General features: G+C 40.4%; 1 protein-coding gene across 3 annotated transcripts in view; it reads left to right on the top strand.

Moving 5' to 3' along the window:
• Positions 1-15,526, top strand: part of SPPL3 (signal peptide peptidase like 3) — a 125,917-nt gene that overhangs the window by 63,481 nt on the left and 46,910 nt on the right. For all 3 annotated transcript variants that reach the window (XM_033955250.1, XM_033955252.1, XM_033955249.1), the window contains exons 3-5: positions 1,344-1,432; positions 7,967-8,086; positions 10,345-10,423. In XM_033955250.1, the coding sequence (XP_033811141.1) occupies positions 1,344-1,432; positions 7,967-8,086; positions 10,345-10,423 (288 nt within the window). The remainder of the gene's footprint in view (positions 1-1,343; positions 1,433-7,966; positions 8,087-10,344; positions 10,424-15,526) is intronic.

The raw sequence follows: 15,526 nt of genomic DNA, 5'->3' as shown, positions 1-15,526 counted from the left end.
GAGGCTCAGAGCACTGTAATTTTCATAACTCCTGGTGCTCTCAACAATTTTCCAGTTCTACATCACAGAGATTCTTCCATGTCTACAGGTAGAGGTTCTATGGATCCAGGCGTAACCAGGCTTCTACTTCCTGTACTGCTCCATCTTCCAAGAAATTTCAATGATGTCAGGCTGAGGGAGGCTCGTCTTCCTATAGGGGGCAGGTTCTTGGCATTTCTGCAGGTCGTAGACCAAAGGTAGGGAAGTCTCTCCAGCTGAGATTTGTAGATTGGCAACTTGATCCACTCTATACACAGGGTGGACATTGTAGCAAGAGAGGACTCTACCTTTGGTTCCTCCACAGTCAACCTGTCATAGATTTCTGGGACTGCTTTTGTAGGTCCTGCTTGTCTAGAATGACACACCTATTGCACTGGTGTGTCATTCTGGACCCCCACACTGTCCTTCCTGTGTCTACCTACTGTCTCATTCTGTTTATTCTTCTCCAAGTATATTTCTTGGATGCCAGTCAGCCCTTTGCTGCTCTTGGTGTCTACAGGGGTATTATCTGAGCTCTTTTGATGCTTCTGTTGGCTGTAACTTGTTTGTTGAGTGTTCAAGTGTTATGTTTGAGCAGAACAATTGATTTATTTGGGAAATTTCCCATTTTTATCTCTACTTTAAATTATTTCAATGGAGCTCTTGCATGCTTGGGTACTAGCTGCAGGTGGCAGTAGAGCTCCCGGTGAAATAGGAGGATCACAGAAAAAAATCCGGAGTGGATTCCTTCTGCATATGGATCATGGCAATGAGGAGATAGCCTGTTTGTCCAGAATGACACACCTATGGTGCTGGAAAAGATATTATCAAGGTAAGGACATACCGAATTTCCCCATGTATAGGCCGCGGCCTATACATGGGTTTTACAAACCGGCTCTTCAAAACATGCTGGCTGCTTCCTCCAAACACGCTGTGCAGAGCAGGAGTGATGTTTGCAATATCAAGCCTTGCCCCGCGCCCTTTCTGATTGGCTGCCATCGCGAGAATTGATGGCAGCCAATCAGGAAGGGTGCAGGGCAAGGCTTGAGATCGCAAACATCACTCCTGCCCTGCACAGCGCATTTGGAGGAGGCAGGCAAGGCCATCCAGGAGGATTACCGGCGAGGGGAGGTATTTAGGAGGGGGGGAATGATGTATAGGCTTCCCCATTGTATAGGCCAATTTAAGTTTTAAAACTCTTAGATAAGCCGTGGCCTATACATAGGGGCGGCCTATACATGGGGAAACAAGGTAATCTCTTTTTCTGAGTTAAGAAACTGCTCTCATGTAAGTTAGTTATTCTTTTGTTTGTTTTGTTTTTGCAGGTCTCTTAATATGGATTTTGAGAATCAAGACAAGGAGAAAGACAGTAATAGCTCTCCAGGGGCTTTTAATGGCAACAGTCCCAATAACAGTAAGAGTGGTGCTTCCTCTTCCCTTATATTTTCTAGTTTATTTTACTGCCATAGCATCTTTCAAGCCCATCGTGACTACAAAAACTAAATTTTTTAAAAAGTATATCAAATATGTGTTAGAGCATTTTTCTTAATTAAAGTCAAGAATCAAAAGATTTTCTGTGTAGAAGGGAAAACTGCTAATCATCAAGGCATTGGGATGGCTAGCTGCTAACTCTGCTGATAACTTTGTGTCAAGTTAGGATGTAAACTTGTATTGTAATTAAGTCAAATCCAGTGTAAATCGTAACCTGTTAACTGTATATTATGTATGTTTAATCTGTAACCCGTTCTGAGCTCTTTGGGGAAAGTGGGATTTAAAATGAATTAAATAAATAAATGACTATTCCCCCCCAAAAGCAAAAAAATGTTTCTTACATTAAGCAGCAAGGGAAATGCCTTTAAAACAAATAATAAATATTTTTTCACGGAATGAATTGTTAAACTCTGGAGCTCATTGCACAGAGGATGTTGTAACCAAGGTGGATTTGATTTAAATTGACTTAAATCACTAGTCAGAAGAACTTGATTTAAATCATGCATTATGAATGGATTAATGGAATTAATTTACCAAAAAATGTAAACATTGCATGAATATACAGCCACGTGCTACATAATTAAAAAGTAATCCATATTTCATGATGAATAACTTTTGGACTATAATGTATTTTAAATAGAAAACTATCGATAGTTTTCCTTAAATGTATTTTAAAAAATTTTATTTAAATTTTAAAAAAATAATAATTAATTTTTATCTACTCTAGTTGTAACAGCCGTTAGCATAGCTGGGTTTAATAAAGATTTGGACAAGTTCCTGGAGGAAAAGTCCATAATCTTCTATTGAGAAAGACATGGGGGAAGCCATTGCTTGCCTTTGGTTAGTAGCATGGAATGTTTCTGCTATTTGGGTTTCTGCCAATTACTTGCGGCCATTGTGGAACAGGATACTAGGCTAGATGGACCATTGGTCTGACCCATTATGGCTATTCTTAATTTCTTATGTAGACTCCTAAGCCAACAACTGATTGATTCTTCCACACCCAACAATATGGGGGAAATTGATGATACCCAAGAATAAAGGATGCATTTATTTTCTACTAGATATGCCTTCCATAAAAACAATTTAGCTCCTCTCCCCTGAGCATTACAAAAAACCCAAATATCTAATAAACACATTCTGGGTTCCAAAGGAATATTCTGATGAAGCATACTTTCTAGAAATCTTTGAATTCTCTTCCAAAAATTCTGAATGGTGGGACAGGCCCAAAAGACGTGAAAATATTTGTGAACAGTGTAGCTCATCATATATGAAGAACACTGTTTCAATACATACTCAGTAAATATTTGTCAGTTTTGAGCTTTGCGGTTAATTTTGTTCATCAAGGAAAGATTCATTTACTGCGGCTTATTCCTGTGCCAAAACTCACTAATACGTAGTAAATAATTTTGTTCATCAAAGCAAGATTCAATCGCATAGCTCAAAATTGACAAAAAAATGGGCTGAGTTTCAGAAAAGTGTTCTTTATTGTGATTGCAAAAAAATATATAAACTTCACTTTTATGTAGAAACAATCACTTAGCTCTATCTGTCCATAGACTGCTTCAAGCATCAAAAGTCCCAAAAAAATCTCCGCTTCCAAATGAGTGACTGATTTCAATATCTTGGACATAAATTAATGTGTATTAAGCCTCTTTCAGGGAATCTAATCTGCAAAGTAAAGTACTTGTTCAGACAGGCTCTCTTAATTTAAGAGGAACTTTGGATGCTAGTGGCATATAGAGTGGAAAATGCTGTTTTTAGTATTGTTTAATTTATTATGTATACAGTGATACCTTGGTTTGCGAGCATCATTCAATCCAGAAGTATGCTTGTAATCCAAAGTGCTCATATATCAAAGCAAATTTCACCATATAAAATAATGGAAACTCGGACAATTCATTCCACATCCCAAAACTTGTAGTAAGTAGACGCAGAAGGGGCAGGACACAGCAGAAGAAAGGTCCCCACATTGGTTTGAAGCACTTTCACTGCAGCCCTACTGCCACAAACAAAGTTGGAGGAGCACGAGGGCAGACAGCTCGAGGAAGGAAAACAACATTTCTGCAGCTGGCCTTCAAACGTCGTCCGATTTAGTAAGAAACTCGCCCAACTGGTAATAGGACTGGGGATGCAGATGTAGGTGAAGCAGCAAGAGAGAAAAAAGCGAGGAGAAAGGGGAGAAGCTATGAAAAATAGCAGGATAAAAGAAGAATGGAGAGGCAGGCTGAGAAATAGCAAGAGGGAAAAAAGGAACGAGACAGAATGTGAATAGCAGACATGCCAAGTCGCAGCTTAAGGGGCCTTGTCTCACCTTTGGCTCCCTCCTCTCCAGCAACTTGGCTCTCTGTTCCATACCCGTTCTTGGGCTTCCGTTCCCATAAATTGTGCTCGTTTGAAGTGCGGGCTGCGGGGTTCTATACTTGCTACGCGCACCGTCCCACCAAACAATCGCGTATGCGTACATTACGTATAGACATGCAAAACATCACTGGTGTAGTTGGATATAGTATATAGTAGATAGAATGGTGGGATCTTGAATAGTGGCGGCTGCATATTATATCGCAGGAGGTGACTTGGTAGGGTAGAGCATTATATGATGGGTAGTATAAAGTGCAACAGTTCACGGTAAGGTGGGCGAAGTGCATCGCAAGAAACAGCAGCAAAGGTGACCAATTGGTGCTCAGTCTCTTTTTATTGTAATTGACTCAACACAATCGTGTTTCGGCCCAACAGGGCCTGCCTCAGGAGTCTTGTGATTTGATCATGATAGATAAAATGTACAAATTCACAATATTCTTTCACTCATTGTAAGAAGTACCACTCTTTGTGAAACCAACGTGTACTGCTGACTGCTGCTTAAAGGACCAGTGTGTACTACTGTCCGTACCTAAGTGAAAGTATTTCCTTGGAAAACAAACAGGAGAGTCTATGGTTGGGGTACTCAGTTTATATTTGTTAGACTTCTCTGCTGGCACACCCTATTGGCATTTCAGGGCCTGTCCAGAGGACCGTTGCGCATGTGTGGATGTCAACATGATGATGTCACACATGCGCGTGATGTCATCATGGTGATATACGTGCCCTTCTGAGTGCCTTGAGCCATGGCCACTACCTTTAGTGTGCCCCGGCTGGAGAAAGTTTGAGAGACACTGCATTAAAGGAAAAATAGCGCCTTCTTAAGACTAAATTAAACCCCAACACCTCAAAGATTACATTACATTACTATTTTTTTTTTTTACAGAGACTCCAGTAGATAGAACCTATGCACACTACTGGGCAGGGCTCTGGGTTTCTGGCCCAGAAATATCTAAGAAAAAGGACCATTTAAGCTAATTGGTCAATTTATGGAGCATGTGTGGTTGAACAGACTGGATGTGCCATTCGAGTCTTTATCTGCTGTCATTTAATATGTTATGTTATGTTACTAGGTTTTCTATCCCGCCAATACCTTTCAGTTCTAGGTGGTTTACAAAAAAGAATTGGTCTGGGCATTCCCAGGAAACTTACAAAGTTGATAGAATGAGCTTACAAGAATTGATGGATAGCATGATCGATGGGATTTGGGGAAGGGTTTATAAGATTTTAGATCATTTGACAAATTTTTTGAAAAGTATAGTTTTCAGTTCTTTCCTGAATGTTTTGTAGTTGGTCGTCTTGGTCAGTAGCTTGGAGAGGTGGCAGTCTATTTTCGCTGCTCTGGTGGCTAGTAGTTCGTCATATAGTTTTTTGCTTTGAATGCTATTTGCTGGGAGATGGGTGAAGAGAGCCTGTGTTCTCCTTGGTCTTGATGTGTTATTTCTGATTAGGTGGTTGTTTAGGTAGCTAGGACCAGTTCCATTTAGTGCCCTGAAGAGGGTGCAGAAGAATTTGTATTGTATGCTTGCTTGTATTGGGAGCCTGTGTGAGTCTTGGAAAGTAGTGGAAATGTGATTGTATTTTTTAAGTGACTATATCAATCTGAGAGCTGTGTTTTGCACTTTTTGTAATTGTTTTAAAGTGTAGGCGGGGCATGACAGGGTATAGAATGTTACAATAATCCAGGAGTCCCAGGATTAGCGCTTCTCTGAATTGTTATTTGTTGAATTATTTTTGGATTTTTCTTAGGTTGTACATGGTTGTGAATGTCTTCTGGACCGTTTTTCTGATTTGAAGTTGCATGGTGCAGCCCTTGTCTATCATTATTCCCAGCAGTTTTAGGTTGGGTTGTAAGGGGTATAGGGATAGAGTTTCATTCTAGGTTTATTATGGAAGGTGTTTTTTTCTAGAAGTAGGAAATTGGTTTTGTCTTGGTTCAGCTTTAATTTGTAGTCTCTTGTCCATTGTGATACTGTTTCTAGTGTTGTGTGTATTTTGATTGTTGTGTCATTGGTGGATTGGTCAAAAGGCAGGATAATAATAACATAATATTGTGCTTCTTAACTGAGTAACCAAAAGTTCAACGCAGTTTACAAAAGATTATAAAAAGCATGTTACATAAAATAAGATGGTTAGTTAGTCAGTTAAATATTAGAGAAGAGATAGGTCTTTAGTTGTTTTCTAAAATGTCTATAGCAGGGCTGTCCAAGTCCGGTCCTCAAGATCTACTGGCAGGACAGGTTTTCAGGATATCCACAATGAATATGCATGAGAGAGATTTGCCTGCATTGCCGCCTTGGTATGCAAATCTCTCTCATGCATGTTCATTGTGGATATCCTGAAAACCTGGCCTGCCAGTACATCTCGAGGACTGGACTTGGGCAGCCCTGGTCTATAGGAACGAGTTGTAATCAATAGTATTCGAAAGTCATTGTCATACAGAGCTGCCTGAGATGCCAAAGTGTGGTTAAGAAATTTCTTACTCACACAACCCTGGACAGATGGAAAGTTAAACAGAGGATGAGTTCTTCTACTATGTCTATATGAAGCCAAAGAAAATCTGTTGACTAGATAAAAAGAAGCTATACCATAAATAGCCTTATAACAGAAACAGCCTAATTTAAATAATACCTGAGCCTCCAAAGGCAACCACAATTCACAATAAAAGGGTGTAACATGATGGTGATATCATCTGCGTAGCTGTATGAAGTTATGCTCAATTTGTCTAGGCATTAGCCGAGTGTGGCTATGTAAAGGTTGAAGAGTGTTGAGGATAGTGGCGAGCTTTAGGGGACTCCGCAGGGGTTGTTCCATGTTTCAGATTTTTCTTTCTTTGTTTTGACTATATTTCCTTGAGTGGAGGAATCCTTCAAACCAGTTGTAGACTCTGCCTGTGATTCCTATTGCCTCCAGTGTTTGTAGTAAGATGTTGTGATCTGCCAGGTCAAATGCTGTGGTGAGGTCTAGTTGAATGAGCAGCATTTTTTTACCTTTGCTTACTGCATTTTTCGGACCAATAAGAAGCACTTTTTCACTCCCGAAAAGGGGGTGCGTCTTATGGACCGAATACACTGCACCCCTGGTACCTTTTTTTAGTGGCGGTGGTCCAGCCCGGTCTCCTGGATGGCTGCCTGTGTCTTAGAAGAGCGATGCAGGAGCGCGACCTTTGCACTTCCTGGTCACGTCGCTCTGTGATTAGCTGCAGTCAGTTACTGGCCGATCTGTGGCTCTCTTAGGGTCTTTAAGGATTGGGGTTATGATGATCTTGGAGAGATCTTGTGGGAATTGGCCTTCTGTGAGCATGTAATTAATCCGTTGCAAGAGGTGGGTGGTGCAGAATCTAATGCTGGCAGCTTTTAACAGGTATGGGGACAGTGATTGAGGTTGCAAGCTGCATGATTGTATTTTTTGTAAAGTCTGTCTAGGTCGAGCCATTGTATGTCTTGGAAGTCCTAACAATTTCTGTATGTCATGCTGGATTCTTTTTCTGTGGGTGGTAGAAAAATTTCTTTGAGGTCGTTTGGGGTCCTGGAGAAAATATTTCTAGCAGTTCATATTTTATTTCAGAAGAATTCTGCCGGTTGGTTGGCTGTGGGGGGAGGGGTATTTTTGGTAGCTAAGAAGGGTTTGGTGTCTGAGAGTTCCTTTAGTAGTTTGAAAAGTTTTTTGGTGTCTTGGATTTCTGTGCCTATTTGATTGATGTAGTATGACTTTCTTTTATCTTTTAGTACTTGAATTTATAATTAGCTATCAAAGGCATAAGTAGTCTGTATTTTAGCTGCATAGCAACAAAAAAAACATGAAGGCAGATAATACCATATAGCCTATCTAGCATGCCTAACCATGCCATCTACTATCCCCTCCTCTCCCTTAGAGATCCAAAGTACTGACAGCCCTTAAACAAGAACTTGGTAGTGGTGGCTAGCAACTAGCTAAGGCACATCATTGGGAGTGGCTTTTGAGAAAGTATCTCATCACAGGAGGCCTAACTACTGTACTCTATTAAAAGGAACATTTTTGGAAGAGATACAGTCAATAGAAGATTGATGCTAAATATATTGGACTATTACCGGTGATCTGTATTTTCTTATTCTTGCAGGTATCCAGACCATTGATTCTACCCAGGCTCTGTTCCTTCCAATTGGCGCCTCGGTTTCTCTTCTAGTCATGTTTTTCTTTTTTGACTCTGTTCAAGTGGTCTTTACAATATGCACTGCAGGTGAGTGTTTTATTTTCCCATCATAATTAGGTTCACAGCAGCTAGACAGTCAAAAGAAATTGTGTAGCAGTCTTTTGGCTTTACTAACATTGCCTAGGACTGATAGGAATGATACTAGGCTTATAATGGAGAAAAGTGAGTGCTAATTTCAACCAAACTTGGTATACATATCACTTACTATCTGGGAACAAACACTGTGGGGGTGGGAAGGGGGTGACATGTAAAAATTATCGAAAACCCCATAGTGTTTTAGGGCTTGCTGAGATGAATACTTAGCATAACTTTGAAACACATGGAGAGATTTCAACCAAACTTGGTATATATGTCACTTAATATCTGGGGAAAAATACTGTGGGGGTGGAAAGGGGTAAAATACTGTGGGGGGGGCGGAAGGAGATGACATTTAAAAATGATCAAAAACGACATTTTAGTGTCTAACCCATAGTTTTCGGGCTCACTGAGATGAATACTGACACTTCCAATGCCGTTTAAGTCCAAGTTCAGCCCCATAGAGAGGAACATTCCTGTGGGACATGGGGTGGGGGACATTTTGTGCCAAATAAACACCTGGGCAACTCCGAATAATCAGCTAGACTGTTATAAAATCTGCATCTTTTGCAAACAAGTTCTATGTATATCAGCTTAGAAAAGTTCTTTGATTTTCTTTTTTTTTCCTTTCTGGATAAGCAGGCTAAGTCTCTAGTTTTTATTTTAACAAATTTGTATGTTGATTTGTTCCTTACCTTGAGCTGTTATACATTAAATAAATAAAATCGACCCATAGATGCTTGTTGTCATCTAAAAGCACTGAATGCAGTATGTGCATTAGCTAACTCAAGAAGAACCTAGAAAGTATTTCTGCATTTGTGTGGTTGGTACTGCACAAGCACATGTGAAGGAAGGCCCTTATTTCATGGAATACATCGGATGATCACTTTGTCTGTTTGTAAGGCTCCTTCCAGTGTTTAAATGGATATGGTTACCTTGCACGTGGAAGTAGTCAAAAGCTTCAATGCTGGAAATCCTATTGTAGGTAAAGGTAGGTGTAGTCCATCAAATCCTAAAATCTTCAAATGAAGATTATGGATATCTATTTAACTATCCTTCCCATGGATAAGGGAATGGAAAGCAGCTCCTTAATTTGAAAAAGCTTAAATTGTATCAATATTTAGTTATGGTAGTTCAAAAGAAATCTAAAACCACAGTCCCATGTATAATTTCCATTAGAAAAAGATCCACAAATCTTCTTCTTAGCTATTTCTGGGCAAGAATTCAAAGCTCTGCCCAGTACTGTGCTTAGGTTCCATCTACTGAAGTCTCAGTCAAAGCTCACTCCAGCCCATCTAAACCATCCCAGCCATCGAAGCCCTCCCCAGCCCATCCTCAACCAAATGGCGATTTATAGACTTGAGATTGTTCTAAAACTAGTAATTTCCAGTATCTTCCTCTGTCACAATTTGGTATCTGTTTGAAACAATGGCTCTTAACTGACAAGAGGAGTGACCCTTGAAGAACTCTCTCTCTCTCTCCTTCCCTCAGTACTAGACAGCAGAAGAGGAGGCTGCAACTTGATACTTTCCTTCCAGTACTATTTAGAGAGGGCAGCTTATATTTGGCCTACCACTCCTCCATCAATGGAGGAAGAGCTCAGCCATAACACATGGAGCCAGAGCTAGTGCTGAGTCATAGTGGGAGCTCTGCAGGACTACATATACCCCGTGTGCGATCTCAGATGGAGTAGTGAGAGCATGGGTTCCAGTTCTTTGCAAGCATGATCTATGATGTTTTTAAATTCAAGGCTGCTAAACCTAAGCACCAGATCCCTTTATTTAGTTGCTATGATGACCTTGTTTGTGCCTGGGTTTGTTGAGCTATGCTATTTTATGTGACTGAGAATGCCATGCAGCACCTATGCCTCTATGGTGCCAACCACATGTAAGCAGAAAAACCGTAGGCCTTCCTTTAACTAGTTCTTATTTTGTATTTAATGCTGTCAGAGAAATCTGTTTACTTCATCTCTTTTTGGGGTTTTTTAACCTCTGATTTAGCATAAACTGTGAGGTTATGTTGTGGTGAATTAACTAGCAAAGTAGACATCTGTACAGGAAAAATGCAGTTTTTAATTTCTCCTTATGGACTAGACTGGAAGTGGTACAAGTTATTTGATTATTTTACTGTAAACATCATTCTGATGATTATTTGTAAAGCAGTATATTAAGCATTTATTTATATGTTAAACTTAGCAAATTTTTTTCCAGTTCTGGCAACGATAGCCTTTGCTTTTCTGCTGCTCCCTATGTGCCAGTATTTAACACGACCCTGCTCACCTCAAAACAAGTAAGGCTCTTTCCAGGTATTTGCACTTTTGCTTCTTCTGTTGTTTGGATCTCTGTCATTAAACATGCATCATGTGTTAATTAAAAGGATGTCAGTTTGCCCTCACTGTAGTTAGTGAAGGTTGAAAAGCTGTCAGGCTATGGCAGGAAAACTGCTGCCAATTTCACAGACCTGAGGTAGCAAAGATGAAGCAGGGATAGTTGGGGAAAGTAAGGAATTTTTCTTTTCTTTTTATTTCCAAGCTGCTATTTGACTAAGAGTAGGGCCAGTCATAAACTCTCCTTTTCCTCAGCATCCCTCCAGACTGGCTTAGATGGATGGGTTATGCTCACCTGCCAGCAGATGGAGACTGAGAACTGCAAAAACTCTGTAGGAGCCATCCCTTCCAGATTTAGTAGTTCTCAGCCTCCAGCAGGTGGAGGACATGGTTAGCCTGTGCCGTCTTGACTGGTGCAGTAGACCTTAAAAAAAAAAAAAAGTCTTTTTAGAGATTCTAAATTGAACTATAGATGTCCGCTGTAGCCATCTGGCTTCTTTCTAATAACTCCTTTGTTGTCAGGTGTTTTATAGAGGCTGTGACCTGTGGGGGTTTCAAGGTGCCCCAGGGGTGTTAAACCTGAATTAGAGAATGACACGGGGAAAAAATTTGTCCCCGTCACCGCCCCGTCCCCAGCCGACTATCCTCTGCACCGCCCCGTCACCGCCATTCCCTTCACCGCCCCGTCACCGCCACTGCCATCCTATTCACCGCCCCGTCACCGTCACCGCAGCATGCATAAAAGCCTTAAACAGGTATGATTTTATATACTTATCTTTATTAACATATAAAGGAAACATACTTTACAACTTAGTTAACTATACAAAAACAAAACAGAACCTGTACTTTTAATTGTCCTTATTTTTTAACCCGTGGATGAACAACAAATCATCCACAATCTCTGGATTCAATCTAGTTCTCCTTTCTTCCACAGTCCTTCCTGCAATAGAGAATGCCCTCTCTGAAGATATGCTGGTAGCTGGAATGCACACCCCTGACCCCCATCCCCATCATAATAGTAAATAGTACTAATTGTAATGCAATTTCTTCCATTCATTTTTCATGTACACTACTGTATATAATATTAATTCATTATGGTAACCACAAAATTAAAAGAAACACAAAGCACACTGTATGCAGAAAAAATATGAATTAATATTTGTTTCATTTTTCAAAGAGGTCAAGACAGATGACTAAAATATGCAATGTCACTTCAGAAACAACTATAGAAAAATAGACAAATATAATGCAAAATATAGATAACTGATATAAATTCTCAAAACTGACACATTTTGATCACTAAATTGAAAATAGTAATTTTTCATACAATTTTTCTATCACTAATCTTCCCCCACCCTATATATATTCCGCAGGTTTTCAAAGAGGTAAAGGCAGATGATTTTATGCAATATCACCTCAGGAACAACTATACAAAAATAGACAAATATACCCCCTCCCCTTTTACTAAATCGCAATAGCGGTTTTTAGCGCAGGGAGATGCGCTGAATGCCCTGCACTGCTTTCGATGCTCATAGGCTCCCTGTGCTAAAAACCGCTATTGCAATTTAGTAAAAGGGGGCCATCGTGCAAAATATAGACAGCAGATATAAATTCTCAAAACAGACACATTTTGATCACTAAACTGAAAATAAAATCATTTCTCCCACAAGTGGACATGCTTAGTTACGTCAGCTCTATGGCTGCTTTAACTGTAAGGTGCCTGAATCTAAGGCTATATGCTACCATTCTGTAATGGAACCTGGGAGCCCATTCACTGCTATAGATATAGGCGTTCCCTGTACAGTCTCAGAGTGCCTACGAGGAAGAACCCACTTGGAGAATTGCCCCTTATTTTTTTTAAGGATTATAAAAACAGAAGCAATAATGTGAAAAACAAAACCCAGCCTTAAAACAGGCTGAATTAATTTGTGAACCATTATTTAAAGGATACTCAGAAAAAATATTGTTTTCCCTTAACTTAAATGAAATAAACATATTCCTATCCATCATTTGACTATAGCTAAGGGCAAAAGAACCTCATAGAGCTGCAGTGAAATAGAAAAGTGATTTTGTTTTACTGTAATCTCTGCATTAAGTAGATTTGCACACCCCAAGCTCCTTAAATCCTGATGCACTTCTAGCTTTTCCTGTATCAGACTTTGCAAGATTAATAAATGGAGCATTCTTCTGCCTGCCAGTTAAAGGATGAAAAAAAAAAAAGCCTATAAAGTTCAAATCACAGCTTGACTAAACTCAAACTTTTTTGATTTCATTCTTTCTGGCTGACCAGGTTGGGGAAGGGGTAAAACGCGGACCTCACGGACCTGACGGACCTCGCGGATCTAAACCCGTACCGCCTTAAAAATCTGAGGTCCGTGTCGGTCCATGTCCGTGGCGAGAGCAAGCAGAATCAGGTCCAATGTCCGTGCGTTTTTTTTTTCTCAAATTGTATACCACTACACTTGCTGCTTTTACTTGCTTCGGGCCTTCCTCGTTGCTGGGACCTGCCTACTTTCTGTTTCTGCAAAGGCAGGACCCGGCAGCGAGGAAGGCCCGAAGCAAGTAAAAGCAGCAAGTTGTAAGCTTCCCTCTGGGGCTCTATTGTGTGCGTGCTGGCTTCCCTTCTCTTCCCTCCGTAACCAGAAGTAGCGTCCCGGGGGGGGGGAGGGTGAAGAGAAGGGAAGCCGGCACGCACACGATAGAGCCCCGGAGGGAAGCTTACAACTTGCTGCTTTTACTTGCTTCGGGCCTTCCTTGCTGCTGGGTCCTGCCTTCGCGGAAACAGAAAGTAGGCAGGTCCCGGCAATGAGGAAGGCCTGAAGCAAGTAAAACATGCAAGGCAGGCGTCAAAATTTTCGGCGCGAGTCAGCCCGGGAAGGAGCAGGATTAGCTGGGGGGTCATCTAAATCAGCCGGGGAGAACACTTACTTGTACCTGACGAAGTTTTCAGGCTTTCAGCTCCTCCCAGTGAAATGAGTGAAAAGTGAATCCAATCGAGCAAAAAGAACTGACCAATGAAGAGCCTGTATATTAGGGGGCAGAGTCAATGCGGCAACGTGCAAGTCGGGTAGAGAGTTGGAGGAGACAGACCACATGGCCGCCGGAAAAAATCTGACACCCGGTCCCGAACCAAAGACACACGGTGAAGACAAGGTAAATAGCGGTACATAGAAGGGGGTACATTTGCCTGCGGGGACAAATCTTTTCACCGTTTTTGCGGGCGGTGAAAACTTTTGTCCCCGTGTCTGCGGCGATTTGGCTATGGAGTCTCCATAACAAGTTTCAAGTTTATTCATTATTTGATTAATCGCCTATCACTGATTACTAACCCGCAGCCAAACCGCAGCCACGCCGCGGTTCCCTGCGGGGATCGCTCCCCGTGTCATTTTCTAACCTGAATGGCCAAGTACTTCCTCCCTTACCTCCCTTCACATCCTGGTTACTTTTTTCTCTCTGCAGGGTTTTTGTTTGTTGAAGATTATTTTTGTGCTGCAGAGGTCTATACTGGGACCGGTACTATTTGACTTATTTATAAATGATCTGGAAATTGGAATGACGAGTGAGGTGATTAAATTTGCAGATGACACTAAACTGTTCAAAGTTGTTAAAACGCATGCGGATTGTGGAAAAATTGCAGGCAGACCTTAGGAAAATGGAAGACTGAGTGTCCAAGTGACAGATGAAATTTAATGTGGACAAGTGCAAAGTGATGCACATTAGGAAGAATAACTCAAATCACAGTTACCCAATGCTAGGGTCCACCCTGGGGGTTAGCGCCCAAGAAAAGGATCTGGGTGTCATCGTAGACAATGAAACCTTCCATACAATGTGCGGCAGTGACAAAAAATCTAGAAATTATTTTAAAAAGGGATAGTTAACAAGACTAAGAATGTTATAATGCTCCTGTAAGCTCAATGGTGCGACCTCATCTGGAGTATTGCGTTCAGTTCTGATCTCCTTATCTCAAGAAAGATATAGCGACACTAGAAATTACAAAGACTTAGGGTCATTCAGTAAAGCATGGAAATACTTTTAAAATAAATAGAAGGAAATATTTTTTTTACTCAGAGAATAGTTAAGATCTGGAATGGGTTGCTAGAGGATATGGTAAGAGCAGTTAACATAGCTGGTTTTAAAAAAGATTTGGACAAGTTCCTGGAGGAAAAATCCATAGTCTGCTAATGAGATAGACATGGGGGACGACACTGCTTGCTCTGGATTGGTAGCATGGAATGTTGCTACAATTTGGGTTTTTGCCAGGTACTTATAACCTGGATTTGGCCACTGTGAGAACAGGCTACTGGGCTTGATGGACCATTGGTCTGACCCAGTAAGGCTATTCTTATGTGATTGCAAGTAGTGCAGTTATGATCTTGCAAAGTAGTTTATATAGTAAATAGAGTGCTGCAATTAAATGCTTTTGATAATGCAAAAGTTTAGCGATAATTTGTCTGTAAATTTGGGATAATCTCCTTCGAAATTAGCCTCTCTGTGGAGATAAACATCAGTTGTCACTCAAATGTCCTGCAAAGTCAGGCATAATGAATGCACCATGGCTTTTACTTTGTTTTCTTTAGCTGAGATCTATGTGTGCAGAGGCTATTTTGGTTGAAGGTGAAATATGGTCTTTGTTATTTAAATTATAATATATATTCTGGCTTGGATACTACGGTATTTAGGTGAAGAGAATTTCCAGACTCCCTTAGATATGATAAAGAGTAGCATTTTAATCAAACTTGTGGCATGAAGAAACTATGAGAGAAAAACCTGCAGTGATTGTTTTCAAGCACAAGTACTTGTTAGCTTATAGTGTTAATAAGGAAATATTACAATGAAATGAAGTTTATATATTCAAATATAATTTGAAAAATATATCACTCTTGATCTGGACTCCTTTACCCTATTTTAGTAAGAATCTATATCTGCTTGTCTTTAATCAGTTTTATAACTAAATTCAAGATAGGGAAACATCTTTATGCTCCGTTCTTTTGTTACTTTTTGCACAGTTTGGGTAAGCATAAAAAGCTGGTGGTAATTATTTTTTTTACACGTTCTCACAAAGTTCC

This window comes from Geotrypetes seraphini, chromosome 8 (assembly GCF_902459505.1).
Source record: "Geotrypetes seraphini chromosome 8, aGeoSer1.1, whole genome shotgun sequence".
Taxonomy (NCBI): domain Eukaryota; kingdom Metazoa; phylum Chordata; class Amphibia; order Gymnophiona; family Dermophiidae; genus Geotrypetes; species Geotrypetes seraphini.
The sequence above is the reverse complement of the archived record's forward strand: the minus strand, read 5'-3'. Positions and strand labels throughout refer to the sequence as shown.